Source organism: Rhinolophus ferrumequinum, chromosome 4, assembly GCF_004115265.2.
Source record: "Rhinolophus ferrumequinum isolate MPI-CBG mRhiFer1 chromosome 4, mRhiFer1_v1.p, whole genome shotgun sequence".
In the NCBI taxonomy this organism is placed as follows: Eukaryota; Metazoa; Chordata; class Mammalia; order Chiroptera; family Rhinolophidae; genus Rhinolophus; species Rhinolophus ferrumequinum.
This window is the reverse complement of record NC_046287.1, coordinates 64,916,115-64,928,644: the sequence shown is the minus strand read 5'-3', so window position 1 is coordinate 64,928,644 and position 12,530 is coordinate 64,916,115. Positions and strand designations below refer to the sequence as shown.

The 12,530-nt window shown below is 47.7% G+C and overlaps 1 protein-coding gene across 2 annotated transcripts; it reads right to left on the bottom strand.

The window, feature by feature from the left end:
- Positions 1–285: 285 nt before the first annotated feature.
- Positions 286–12,326, bottom strand: RNF122 (ring finger protein 122). 2 transcript variants are annotated; one of them, XM_033103848.1, is made up of 6 exons: positions 11,907–12,326; positions 7,028–7,184; positions 2,453–2,498; positions 2,086–2,127; positions 760–842; positions 286–515 (listed from the first exon to the last, which is right to left on the bottom strand). In XM_033103848.1, the coding sequence occupies exons 1-6, from the start codon at positions 11,929–11,931 to the stop codon at positions 401–403; spliced, it is 468 nt and encodes a 155-aa protein (XP_032959739.1). In that variant the 5' UTR covers positions 11,932–12,326; the 3' UTR covers positions 286–400. The 2 variants fall into 2 exon arrangements, with proteins under 2 accessions (XP_032959739.1, XP_032959740.1); XM_033103849.1 differs by having other exon boundaries at positions 760–839.
- Between the last annotated feature and the right edge of the window lie 204 nt (positions 12,327–12,530).

The following is a 12,530-nucleotide window of genomic DNA, read 5'->3' as shown; positions in this document are numbered from 1 at the left end:
TAGGAGCGGAAGGCAGAGTCCATCTCATCCCTTTTCTGGGGCAGCTTGTCCTCCTAAGGGGAACGCTGAAGGGGTGTGCTCCAAGTTCTTGGCCACATAGGGGTGGATTTTTTTTCCCCAGAGCAGAGACAAGGCCGGTAAATCGTCCAGTACCAGGATACGGTGGTCTTAATGGGTGATGCTGTCAGTACTGAGTAGCAGGGAAGACGTCGGGAGGCAAGAAGGTGGGGCCAGTCTGGTCTCACCCTGATGCTGGGAGACCAGCCCTGCACTCCCTGCCTTTCAGGTAAGCATGACCATTGCCACCCAATAGTCTTGTTTACTGCAGCTATGCAAAGGGACCAGGCACCCACGAGGCAAGGCAAGAGGTCTTCTCCAGGTCTTGGTGTAGGGGCAGCACTCACACCAGCTCATCCAACAGAATCCCGATGCTCTGAGTGGCCTCTGTGGGACCAGCAATGGGCTTGTTACACATAGGGCAGACACAGCGAACTTCCAGCCACTTCACCAGACACCTGTGGGCAAAAGAGACCGAGACATCCCAGTCTGCTCTGGCTGGCTGTACTTCAGAGCCCAGCTGCTTCTCAGAACAAATCCTCTCTATCCTTGCCCCAGTCTAACCCCTCCAGCCTGACTGCTATCCCGATAGGATATAGGGGTAGATGGGAGAGGGTAGAGGTTGGAGGTTCTAAAAGATGCTTCTTGCTTGTTCCTTTTAAAAGGCACCCCTGGACATACATCCCCAATGTGGACACTTACTTCCGATGAAAAGCATGCTGGCATGGGAGCACTCCTAACTCATCCTTCCCCTTGAAGTCTTCCAGACAGACTGCACAGGTCTGCTGTGAAAAGAACAGGGGCAGTGTGAGAGATCGGGGAAGAACCTCACTCACCCATCCTAAACACACTTTATCTTGACCCCATTCTAAAGACTAAGCTCTAGCACAGTTTCCTTATCATCCAGAGAAACTTTGATCATATTTTAAAAAAAACAACATTGACAGCATGGTAGTCATTAACCACATGTAACTGTTTAAATTAAAATTAACCAAAATAAGATGAAATTAAAATTTTAGTTCTTCCGTTGCACTAGCTGCATTGTAAGTGCTCGATGGTCACAATGTAGATAGCAGCTCCCACGTTTGCAGATATAGAACATTTCTATAATCACAGGAGTTTCCATTGGGCAGTACTGTTCTAGAGAAACGGCTTTTAATCCATTCTAGCCTCGTACATTTGGCAAGGGGACACGTATCAATAACTAGAGGTAAGGATGACAGGGTATGGTGTATGTGGTCAGTTATATGCTTTAAATCCAGCCTTAGGTCCCTATATATTAACCCCCTCAATCTCAACTGAATTACTTGTAAAGGGGTGCTTAGAAAACATCTGAACTTGCTGAGATGTAATAACGTATCAAAAATGGGACAAAATGTGGCCATTTCTAAGTAGTCTGGTATCTAAGATATCTGTGGTCCTCCCTGCTCCAGACAAGCATAAACACACTCAGGAGTGTCCATGGTTATGGAAGGAAGTCTTGGGAAATGAGCTAGGTGACCTCAAAGGCATAGTGGGAAAGGAATGGCTTCTTCCGAAAGGAGTCAGCATTGAGGGGAACGCAGGGATTGGTTTGTGTGGGGGGCGGAGAGGGAGAACCAGAGGGATGGATACACTAGTCTGATCCATAGTGTGCTCGGACAGCGTGTATATAAGGGTAAAAGGACCGTCTTTTCTTTAATGGAAAAACAAGACATGGGTCTGAACCTGGGGCAAGTTAGCTGCAGTCTGGCATGGAGTGGTATGACCATCCTCCCCTCAAACATCACACCTAGCAGGCTTCTTGAGGCCATGTGTCACCACTCATCCACACCCTTTGTGATCCCTTTGTTTTCTGCCAATGCTTCCAGACATAATGAAGTCTATTGATGACGTGCTAGGATGGGTGACTTATTTGGCCCAAGGAGATATGAAGGAAGAGACTAAAAGACTAAAAAGGCCCCTGAAAGTGTCCAGGCTGCAAACCGGAGAAGGTACCATTTGCTTTATCCAGTGGGGCCCTCAGATGTGCTATCCCAGGACACTCACCCCATATAACTGTAATTTCTTGGCATCACCTTTAAGTACCACCTAGAAAGAAAAGAGGCATGGTGTCAGAAGAAACCAACCGCAGGGGTCAGGTGGTATCAACCAATGAATGGAGTCCCCAGCCCTGTGTAGCCCGACCTCCCTCTCCCTCCGTCACCCCATAAAGGGGAGGGCTCTGAGCCAACCTGCCTGGGCCAACCAGACTTGAGGACAGTGAAGACAGTTAGTCCCAGAGAGGGCGGGGGGGGGGGGGGGGCGGGCATGAAGGGAATTCCAGGCCAGGACAGCTTAGGCTTGTTCTCCTCCATCTCTGTCGTTAGCAGGACAAGTAGCAGAGGAGGAAGTCTCAGGGAAAGATGTGTTTTACCTCCTTATATCCATATCGTTCACTCTGTGCCTGGTTCCGAAGTTTGCTGGGGGAGAAAAAGGAAGAGAAGGGGTTACTATGCCTTCACATAAACAGCCATTCCCAGTAGGAGAAGCAGGCTGGCAGCTTGGCATTATTCTGGGGGCAGGGAGGGGTGCTCCCCACAGGGGTGTCTCGTCCTAGAGACTATGGGATATGGTTTGGACCTATGCAGGTCCCCCAGAGTGGATTAAGGACTCAGGCTATTACTCAGGCTCAACAGCCTCAAAATTTACTGCCAGGTCCCAGATTCTCTGGCAGAGCACCCCGAATAGTTCATTCACTCTCCCTGCCGTTTTCCAGTACATAAATTTCTACAGATTCCCAAATGATAGAGATCAACAATTGCTCATTGAATGTATACTAGAAGTTAAGATATTCTTAAAAGGGGTATTTCCATTCAGCCAGGGTAGCAGGACAAATAAGTCTGTTGACCCTGGGGAATTTTCCACCCAGAGAACACAAATATCCTGAAACCAAAGCACACTCTTCCCTTCAGTGCCAGGCAAACACAGGCAGTCCCTTCTTTCTTTTCTTTTTATTTCAAGCTGGTGGCCTGCATGCAGGCCTAGCTCCCAATCGCCCGAACCTGGCAGCTTGTCACTCATGGCAATAGGAACATCATTATTGGGGGCTCGCTATGCATCGATTCCTGCACTAACATTCACATATGTGCCCATCGATTCCAAACAATCTTAGAGGGAGATACTTTCCTTTTTACAGATGAGAAAACAATGAAGTCCAAAGATTTTAATTAACTTGCCCGAACTTCAGAGGTAATTGGCGGCAGTGTCCGAATTTGAATCAAAGTCTGATTACAGAGCCCAAGCTCTTTAACACCTCAGTTAACAAGCCTACAGCTCTCAGCTTACTGTGCAAATGGCTGGGACCGTGATTACATATCACTCCATCCATTTATCGCCATTTAATTTTTCAGTAAGGGAAACCTTCCGAATTCTACAGGCAGTTCTATGGCCTCCTACGTGTGAGCACCATATGGAGCTTTCTCTCCCACTGGTCATGTCTCTCATAGGTCTAAGTTATTGGAAGGAAACTTCCAAAACAAGCCAAGTTAGAGTAGGTGTGGCTCTGGTCTGAGGGCCAAATCCAGCCGATCATTTGTTTTATAAGGCTGATAAACATAAGAATGGTTTCTATCCTTAGATGGTTAAAAGTAGAAATCAAAAGAATGCTTCTGTTTCATTTTATGTGACAATTATATGAAACTCAAATTTTACTGGAATACAGCCACGCTCATAGTTTACAAATTGTCTGTGGCTGCTTCGCACAGTAGAGATAGAGACCGTATGACTTTCAAAGCCTAGAACAGCTGACCTTTTGCAGAAACAGACTGCTGACCTGAGTTAGAGGAAGAGAGAATCTCAAATCACAAGCCTCCGTCAAAGGGCAGGTAAGATGCTCCATGGGCATGGCAGAAAAGCTGAAACTGCTCCCAGGGTGGTGAGAGATACAGAAGGTGGGACACAGCCATGCCCAAAGCAGCCAGGGAACAGGTAAGGAAGATCAGGCTGGGAGATCTCTATCGTTCTTAACAGGAAGTCAGGGGACCTAGCGAGGCCACACGTGCCAAGAGCCTCTTAGGAACTCCAGCTGTCTAAGTGACTCCTGCCACAGGGATGAGGCCTGGGGCAGCATATCACTGCCCCTTTCTCTTCCCTCATTGGAGGGTTTCTGGTCATTGGAGGATTGGGTTAAATGTCTAACCAGGACTCCCATTGTCCCTTCCTTCACTTTGCACTTTCATATACTTGTATACACACACACACACACTCATCTCTGTCCCCACTTCCAAGTGAGGGCAGGAAAGGATGCATCCAAAGCTTACATGACAACTGTTACCTGACTGACACTGAGTTAAGCTGAGGAAGGCAGAAAAGTGTTTAGTCAGTGTGTTCACAGGCACCTTCTGACGGAAGGTGCTGTGGCTATTACCAGGTTGTGTACAGAGTAAAAAAGGAAGTGGTAAGGAGCCTGCTTCTTAACTCAGAGAATAAGGGCATGCCACACATCCTGTGAACCTCAGCTGCAAAATGGCTATAATTATGTAGTGCGTGCGGTGCCTTTCCGCCTGCTATATCATAGGATGCCAGCGGCTCCCTCCATCCCCACCCTCGTCCCTTTTATCGGCTGACTCCTTTTAATGGTCTTACTCAGGGAAACTCCAGAAGCCTGACTCTCAGAGCCCAGGATGCTCAGAACAGTGACGAGCTTCAGAGCTGACCCTTCACCCTACATGTAGACTTATGGATCAGGTAGTTACCAATGGTGATGAAATGGGGCCCAAAAGGTTGCAAAGAAAACAAAGCAGAAAAGGACATTGGGCTATCCCAGCAGGGGATATAGTGCCAACAACTTTGGACAGGTGGCCTTCTCAGCTGCTGGGTGAGCAAAGCTACTAAAAATATCCTGATTTCAATGACACCATTTTCTAACCACTGCCAGTGGGCTCTCCCTTTGCTTCTTTTCCCTGTTGGAACAAACAATGCAGCCAAGTCCTGAAAATAATTGTTCCTTTCCTGCCTATTTGTACTTCACTGGCCCCTCCATCCTGTGTAGGGCAGAGGTCAGCCCCTGGGGGGTGGGGGGGAGAATGAGCGAGGGAAGCTGGGAGTGAAGTTGGCCGTGGCCAATGAGCTCACCAGGTCACGAGCTGGGGTCATGGGTCTATTTTGGCTGAGAAGGAAACCAAGAAGCAGGGAGAGGAAGTGGCTTCTGTGCTTGTGTGTCTTTCTATATATAGACACCCACAGGCCGCCACACACCAGTGAGCCTCTGGAACGATAAAACTGCAGGGTCAACTGGCTTTGGGCAGGCTGCAGAAGAGGGTGGGATGGTGAAGGGACAGATTACTGCAGTAGAGACAGGTGGTGTTGAACAGCCCCAGTGGGGAAAGCTTTTGGTGTCCTGTGGTTCTGCTGTTCTGTTCTTTCAGTCCAGCCAAATGTTAATCAGCCATAACCAGCTCCCCAGCCTGTCCTGCAGGACCCCAATCTCTAGTTGTAATGGGGTGGCCATGGATATCACAGCTGCCCCACTTCTTCCCATTCAAGGAATAAGAATCAGAGAAGTCAAATGTATGGAATCTGAAAAACTAGTTAATTGTCACCAACCTAGTCTGCCTTTATATATCCCCCTATACATGGCCTTGGGCAAATCCTTAACGGCCTGAGCATGACCTTCCTCGTTTATAAAGTGGGCTAATACCTAAACTGTAGGGCTGTTCTGAGGACTAAGTGAACGAAATATTTTATAAAATGCAAACCATGATGCCTGGCACACAGGTGGCAGTTAGTAAAGAATAGCTAAAAACCTAAGGCCATACCTATTAGTGGCAGAATTAGGAAATGAACCCTGATCACCCACTTACAGGTCTAGAGTGCTTTTCTAGGTTTTCTTCACTTGACCTCCTTTGCAGCTTGGCATGTGTGAGCCTCTGTGTGTGTGTGTGTGTGTGTGTGTGTGTGTGTGTGTGTGTGTGTGTTTAGGAACCAAATAGAGTTGGTTTTACAGACTCCTCACAGTATCATACACAAATCTCTGGTATTTGGAATGTGTCCATCTTCAGTGACTGGGGAATTGCATCCATTGCTTGATATGGGCAGATGGGGGTGGTTGGTGGTCAGGAAGACAAAAGAGTCTGAGAAAGAAAACTTAGGCTTGGGGAACGGGGAGGGAGTGGGGACATACCAGAAATCTACAGTCACACCCACTTATTAGTTACATGCAAATTTTAGATTCAATTGTACAAGAGGAAAAAATAAAAGTATTTTCAGAGAAGATAGTAGCTTGAGTGGAAAATTGTAGTCCTAGGGACTTTTTAAAATGAAGAACTGTTAATACCAAAAGCATCCCCTTGTCAGAAACACTACTTTAAGTTCCACTCTAAATACCAGTCATGCCCCAAATTTCTGGTAGAAAACAAGCACCAGTTCCCATGTCTTATCAACAGGAGAAAAAACAGTTCTTAGAGCTTGGCTAGCCCTTCCCTGGATCCCTGTGCAATATGAGTAAGTGACATTTTTACTTTTTTCACTCTCAAAAATAAGAGCTTACAAAGCAGAATAAACAAGCAGCTCTCCAGACATCAGCTTGCTAATATTAGCTAGCATCTGATGGGTTGACAACAGGATTTCCCAGGAGGGCAGAGGTAAGTGCCACTGGTGTAATTCATGCCCACATATCCCTGGCTACCCAGAGGGTGTAAGTGGGGAGTAGAGAGACAGTTCAGGGACTACCAATGATATTACTCGGTCAAAAGGCAACCTTAGAATAACTGGCCAAGAGGCGGGATGTAGCCCAACCCATGGTGACCTTATATGGGTCACCTTGCTGGATAGGCTGATAGAAATAGAAACACCAGACCTCAAGGGCCCAGGGAAGGGCAGGCTAAGCCTCGTCCCCAAAACAGGGGCCCCCGTGGAAGGCTAGTGACTACTATGGAAGTCTCACTCGGCTCACCCTACCCCTGGCCTCCTCCCTGACTCTCCACCCTGGGTCAGCCAGTGAGCCACCCACCTGATGAAATAGCAGCAGAAGATGAGGCTGAGCATGAAGACGAAGATGCCTGTGCCAAAGATGACCATGTAGATGTTGAGGGGAAGGTCTTGGAAACTGATGGGTGGCATTGAGCAGGACTTGTTAGTACTAACCAGTCCCAGGCCGCAGAAACACCCTGTAAAGAAAGGGGGAGGAAAAATAATATTATAGTTGGAAATTTACCACTGGGGCTGATGGTACTCTGTCAGCAAGGATGGAGAGAGAACTGACAAGGTCTGGGCTCCTACACCTGGTTCAGGTGCTTCTGTTTATATCCTACCTCTAACACTAGCTATGTGATCATGGGTAAATGATTTAACCAATCTATGAAATGGACTACTACACATAGGACAGCATCTCCATCTAGGGGATCAAGGCTTCAGGAAATGGGCAGAAAATGGAAATACTTCCATCAGGTAGAGCTCATACGGTATAGTAGCAAAATGAAAAAAGAACAGAAATTACTCACTCCAAAGCTAATCCAGTGTTCCAGAAAGGGGTGTGAGTGTGTGTATGTGTATGTGTGTAGAATTTGCAGTTTTTACTGCCACCATTCCCCTTTCTACTCAGAGCCTCACTGTGCAGTTCCATACTTCAATGACATTCCCTGGAGCTTGTTTGAAATGCAGAATCTTGGGCTCACCCCAGACAAAATGAATCAGAATCTGCATTTTAACAGGGTCTTCAGCAGATTCCTGTACAAGCAGCATGGGAAGCACTGGCTAGCCACTAGATGCAGCCCCTTCTCACCTGACTCAGGGATAAATCCTGATTGGTCTATCAGTCTTGATAGTCACCTTCCCCTTGCCAGGGTTTGGTGTTGAGACAGATACGTGACAGGGTTCTGGCCAAAGAAACAAACAGAATTCCTGCTGGAAAGATTTTTCTTTTTTGGTCACATCTCCTCAAAACACCTGGAATGATGGCAGCCAAACTACAGCTGGAAAGAGAGCAACTCAATACAAAGCTGGTGACAGAACAAGGAAAGAGGAGGAAAGAGGAAAGATAATGTCAGCTGAGTTGCTAGATTAACCAATCCTAGAGCCACTCTCTATCTTGGGACTACTGGTTCTGACAGTTCGTAAATTTTCTGTACTATTTAACCATAAGGGGAAAAAAGATAGGATGTAAACAATAAGCTAGTTAGGTGTTTATTCCTGTTTGCAGGCAAAAATACCAGTGATCCAAAAGGTAAGCATAAAATTCTTGGATTTCAGAAAGTGGGGAAAACTAGAATTTACCACCTACCTGCTGCATCCCAAGCACATTTTCATGCGACCAATTTAATCTTAAAAGACTCAATCATTAAACTGTTTACAGTCCAACAGTTAACACGGCCTGGCTCCAAAGACCTCTGTACTCAAGCTTCAACATAGGTTTAAGAACTTTCCTGACATCTTGGTTAGGAGCCAGAACCTGTTAATATATTTCAGAATTCTACATTATAATTATTAGTGCTACCACCATTCAACACAAGTCTAGCCTGAAAGACTGGAAGTCATCTTTGACATCATATATCTCATACCTCTTTATTCCTTAGATCAATCTGTGACCATATAATGAGCCTTCCTACAAACCTCTTTCCAATTTTGCAAGCAATTGTATTGCCAAGTCCGTATGCCAAGCAGACTTTAGGCCCAATTCGATTCCAAGTCCTTATTCACACTTAATTGACGTCTAGTGCCTCCTCTAATTTAGCCCACATGTCTGTCCTGTCCCTCCACTCGGTTTCTATCATGCATTTCCAAAACTCATGACTGGCTTCAAGTCCTTCTGAACAAGTATGCACCGGGGCCCTCTCAAACTCTCTGCCCCGATGTCCTCCATCACCACCCCAGGTGGGCCCGTCCCCTCACTATTTCTTGCCCAACCTGTATTCACTCTCTGCCTTCATACCATTGTTCATGCAACTTTCCCTGCCTGGCACTCCCTCTCCCTTCCCAAAGTCCACCAAGCTTGGTCTCTGTGATTTTGCAGTGATCCCTCTTTTCCCTGAATTCTAGTGCTCACAGCCCTGTCGCGGGTTCTGGCTCTTGCATACTCAGTAATTGTCGTACATTACCCAAGTGTTCCTAGCATCAACTTAACTCAAACATGCATTAAGCACTGATTATGACAAGTATCATGACAGACACTAAAGATAAAAAAGCAAGAAAGAATTACCAGATGGTTTTACCTTCTAGGGAAGACACACACAAAGGTTTTCACCGAAATGAGGCACCTCTGTAGAGGTGCTCCCATAATCCTGACATCAGAGATGAGAGTCCTAACAAGCCTGAATGCTCCCAGGTCTGAGGGCAGCTGAGGACTTTTGTATATTCTCCAGTTGCCTAGCCTAGTGTTTGATAACTAGTTAACGGATAAATAACTCCCAATTTTCTCAAAACAACCTGTGTACTTCAAAGTAGACTGATGTTTGGGAGAACTGCCCAGAAACTGCCCTCAGCTAATGGATGACCAGTCAATCACCAAGAACATGGCAACGCCTTATTTATGCACTGACCTAGACATTGTGGGGAAACAAAAAGTAGTTCTTGTCCTGAAAAATTTTTTTGATTATGCTGAAAATAAATAATTAGCTACTACGCTTTGCTACGCCCAACAGGAAGCCCTTGCTTTCAGGCTTCAGCAAGGGTTAGAAAGTTTTCATCACCCCTCTACTGTCCACTCAAATTTTTGCTCTCTCTGGGCCAAAGGAAATTTAATTTTTCATGATGACATCATGGAGGACTCATCTATTCTGGAAAAGGGTCTTAGGACTTCCCTGCCAGGAAACTGTGTCCTCATTGCCAATGAGGCCATCCTCCCCCACCAGCAATATTTGATGCTATAAGATGGTCTAACCCACAATCTGCCTTGGGTCTCCATGCACTTTTTATGAGCTGTATCCTAGTATTTTTAGGGCCACAAAGAACCTCATTTGGTTTCCTATTCTGGGAATCTGCAGAGTGGTGACAGTAGCTATTGCAGAGGGTATGTGTGTGCACGCTGCAGGTACTCTGGCCTCAGCAGTCCTCTCTCTCACCAATTTATCTTGTCCATCTTATCTGTATGAGAGAGGCTTTCCCCGGGACTCCAGGACTGAGTCAATGAGGTTAGGAGTCAATGTGACAAAGAGGTGTGGGTGAGAAGAGCTTCATAGTCAAGAGAAGGTCCATTTGCCTGTATTACTATTTTAAAAATGGGGGGGAAAATTATATATATATATATATACACACACACAAATATATATATGCTAAAAGCTGACAGGAGTAATTTTTCCTCTAAAATTTGTAAGGACAGAGTACCAACCCTAGGAAAGAGGGGGTGGTCCAGGGTGAGAGGGATTGCTTCCTCATTGGAGTCAAAGAACAGGATCTTTCAGTCACTTTAAGAAGTGAAAAGATAAAGCAGCAAGTCCTCTGCTGGTCTAAAAATCTCCTAAGAAAGAGAGCTGCCCAGAATCAAGGCCAGTGTGACTGACAACTTCTTGGTTCTTCTCCTCAAGTCTCTGTTCCATTGTCTCAGCCAACCTACCAATGCCTCGACATCAGAATGTTTTATCTAAGTGAGCAGGCTGGGAGCGGGAATGACGTCAAGAAAAGGGCTGGCCAGAAAGCCCAGAAGATCTGGGAAATGCTTCTCCTTGCCAGCCAACGGGAATCTTTCCCAGATGCTGGGATGCACCGTCCTTCCTCACCCCCATCCTCCACCCTCTCCCCGGCAGTGCCCGCCTATCACACACAGCTTGGTTCATTTTCAGGAAATTAGATCCTACTAGCAAGAGGAAGAGGGGGTTGGGGGTACTCATACATATGCTGTCCAAACCTTGCCTTAAAACAAAAGCCTGTTGAAATAATTAATCCAAGATCTGGCAGGAGTCTGTTCTCAAGAGTGAATTTTCCCTAACTAACCTGCCTGCCATATTCAAAGATAAGGCTAGCCACACCCCAACCCCACCTCAACTATTCAAGCATTAGTACAGGTGGTCAAGACCCTACGGCAATTGGAGGGTATTTGTATCCCAGGTTTTGAAGTGACCCGCTCAGGAAGGCCCTCCTTTCAGGTAGCTGAGGAATTAGACCCAAGACCAACCTGTTGTCACCTGAACGGCAAAAAAGCCTCAGGTGAGATAAATTTAGCATCACCCAGGCCGGGTGGGGGATGGGGGTAGTGAATCGGGTAGGAGAGGTGGTTTGGGTTTGGAGGTGCGGCTCCGGAGCTAGTACCGAAGTCGAAGTCAGGCCTTGGGGCGTGGGGCCAGAAAGCACACAGCTCCCGCCAGACTAGCCCTGCACTCAAGGATAGCAGGGCGCCGAGATATCTGCAAGGCTTTATCAACTCAATAAAGCCACACTCTTTAATCTGGCACTTTCCACTGGCACAAAGCCCCCTGGCAGCCAGTGCGAAGCCAACAAAGGCACAGAGGAAGCCATCCCCGGGCCGTCCCGCACTGTATACATATTTAAAATAGCCTGCAAAGTTTCAGGCCGGGAACTTGAGCTCCCTCTAGATCCTAGCCCGAGCGCGGATTTAATTCTCCTCCGACAACCACAACAAAGAACAGAGTTTGAGCGCACAAAGGCAGGGGAAGCGGGTAGAAGAGCGAAGCCGCCACACAAAGGCCGCGAACCCCGGGCTCCCACGTCGCCCGCCCCCCGCATATTCAGAGACCCTTCTCCGTCCTCTGTTAAACCTGATTTTTTTTTTCTTCAAATTCCGCGCTGTGCAGAACAGATTTGGGCACAAGGACGTACGATTTCATGAGAAACTTGGCTCGAGAGGGAGAACGAGCCGGTGTGATCTTAAAGCCTTGCTCCCGGGTCCTGGTTCTCCGGCCCGCCCAGCGCCCTTCCGCCCTCCGGCCCTGGAGACTCACCGTTACACCACTGGAATGGGTGCATCAATGAACTCGCGGCTGGCTTCCCCCGGCGAACGAACGCAAGCGGTGGGTGAGGCAGGTGGGGTGGGTGCAGCGGCTTGCGCGTCCGCAGGAGGGGCGGAGGTAGCTCGTGGCAGCCGCCTTCCCCCAGAAGTCGAATTCCCTCCCGAGTGGGGGGCTTCGGCGAGGCCGGTGTTAGAGCAACAAAGAGGAAAGAGGAGAAAACAAATAGAAAGTCCCCCGGATCAAAGCACCACGGAGGAGATGCAGGAAGAGCGCCGGAGCTGGCGTCGGGAGGCGCCACAGAGCCCAGTAGGGGTACAGCCGCGAAGGAGGGAAAGTCTTAGAGGGAGACTCGGCTCAGGTCTCACAGCACAGACACCAGGGGGTAGAGACTCCCAAACTGACGCGGGCTGCACACACCCCCTCTCTTATATACCCCTGGGAAACTCCGCCTCCAGCCGGTCATCCGCCCTCCGGCCAATGAGAGCCTTCCTCCTGGTCCCGGGTATTATTTGCAGGCCCGCCCCACCATCTCAGAGGGGAGCGTCTTTGCAAGGTATGGCGCCTCCGGCTTTACCTTCACTGTCCTGGGAAAACTTGTCTAAAGAGTATCGCGGT

What these genes read in the sequence shown, in the direction of transcription:
- RNF122 (XM_033103848.1), bottom strand. Translation starts at nt 11,931, where the DNA reads ATGCACCCATTCCAGTGGTGTAACG. An exon ending in TTCTGCTGCTATTTCATCAG is followed by an intron (nt 2,499 to 7,027) that starts GTGGGTGGCTCA and finishes TTTCTCCCCCAG; the next exon opens with CAAACTTCGGAACCAGGCAC. An exon ending in CAGCATGCTTTTCATCGGAA is followed by an intron (nt 516 to 759) that starts GTAAGTGTCCAC and finishes TTTTGCCCACAG; the next exon opens with GTGTCTGGTGAAGTGGCTGG.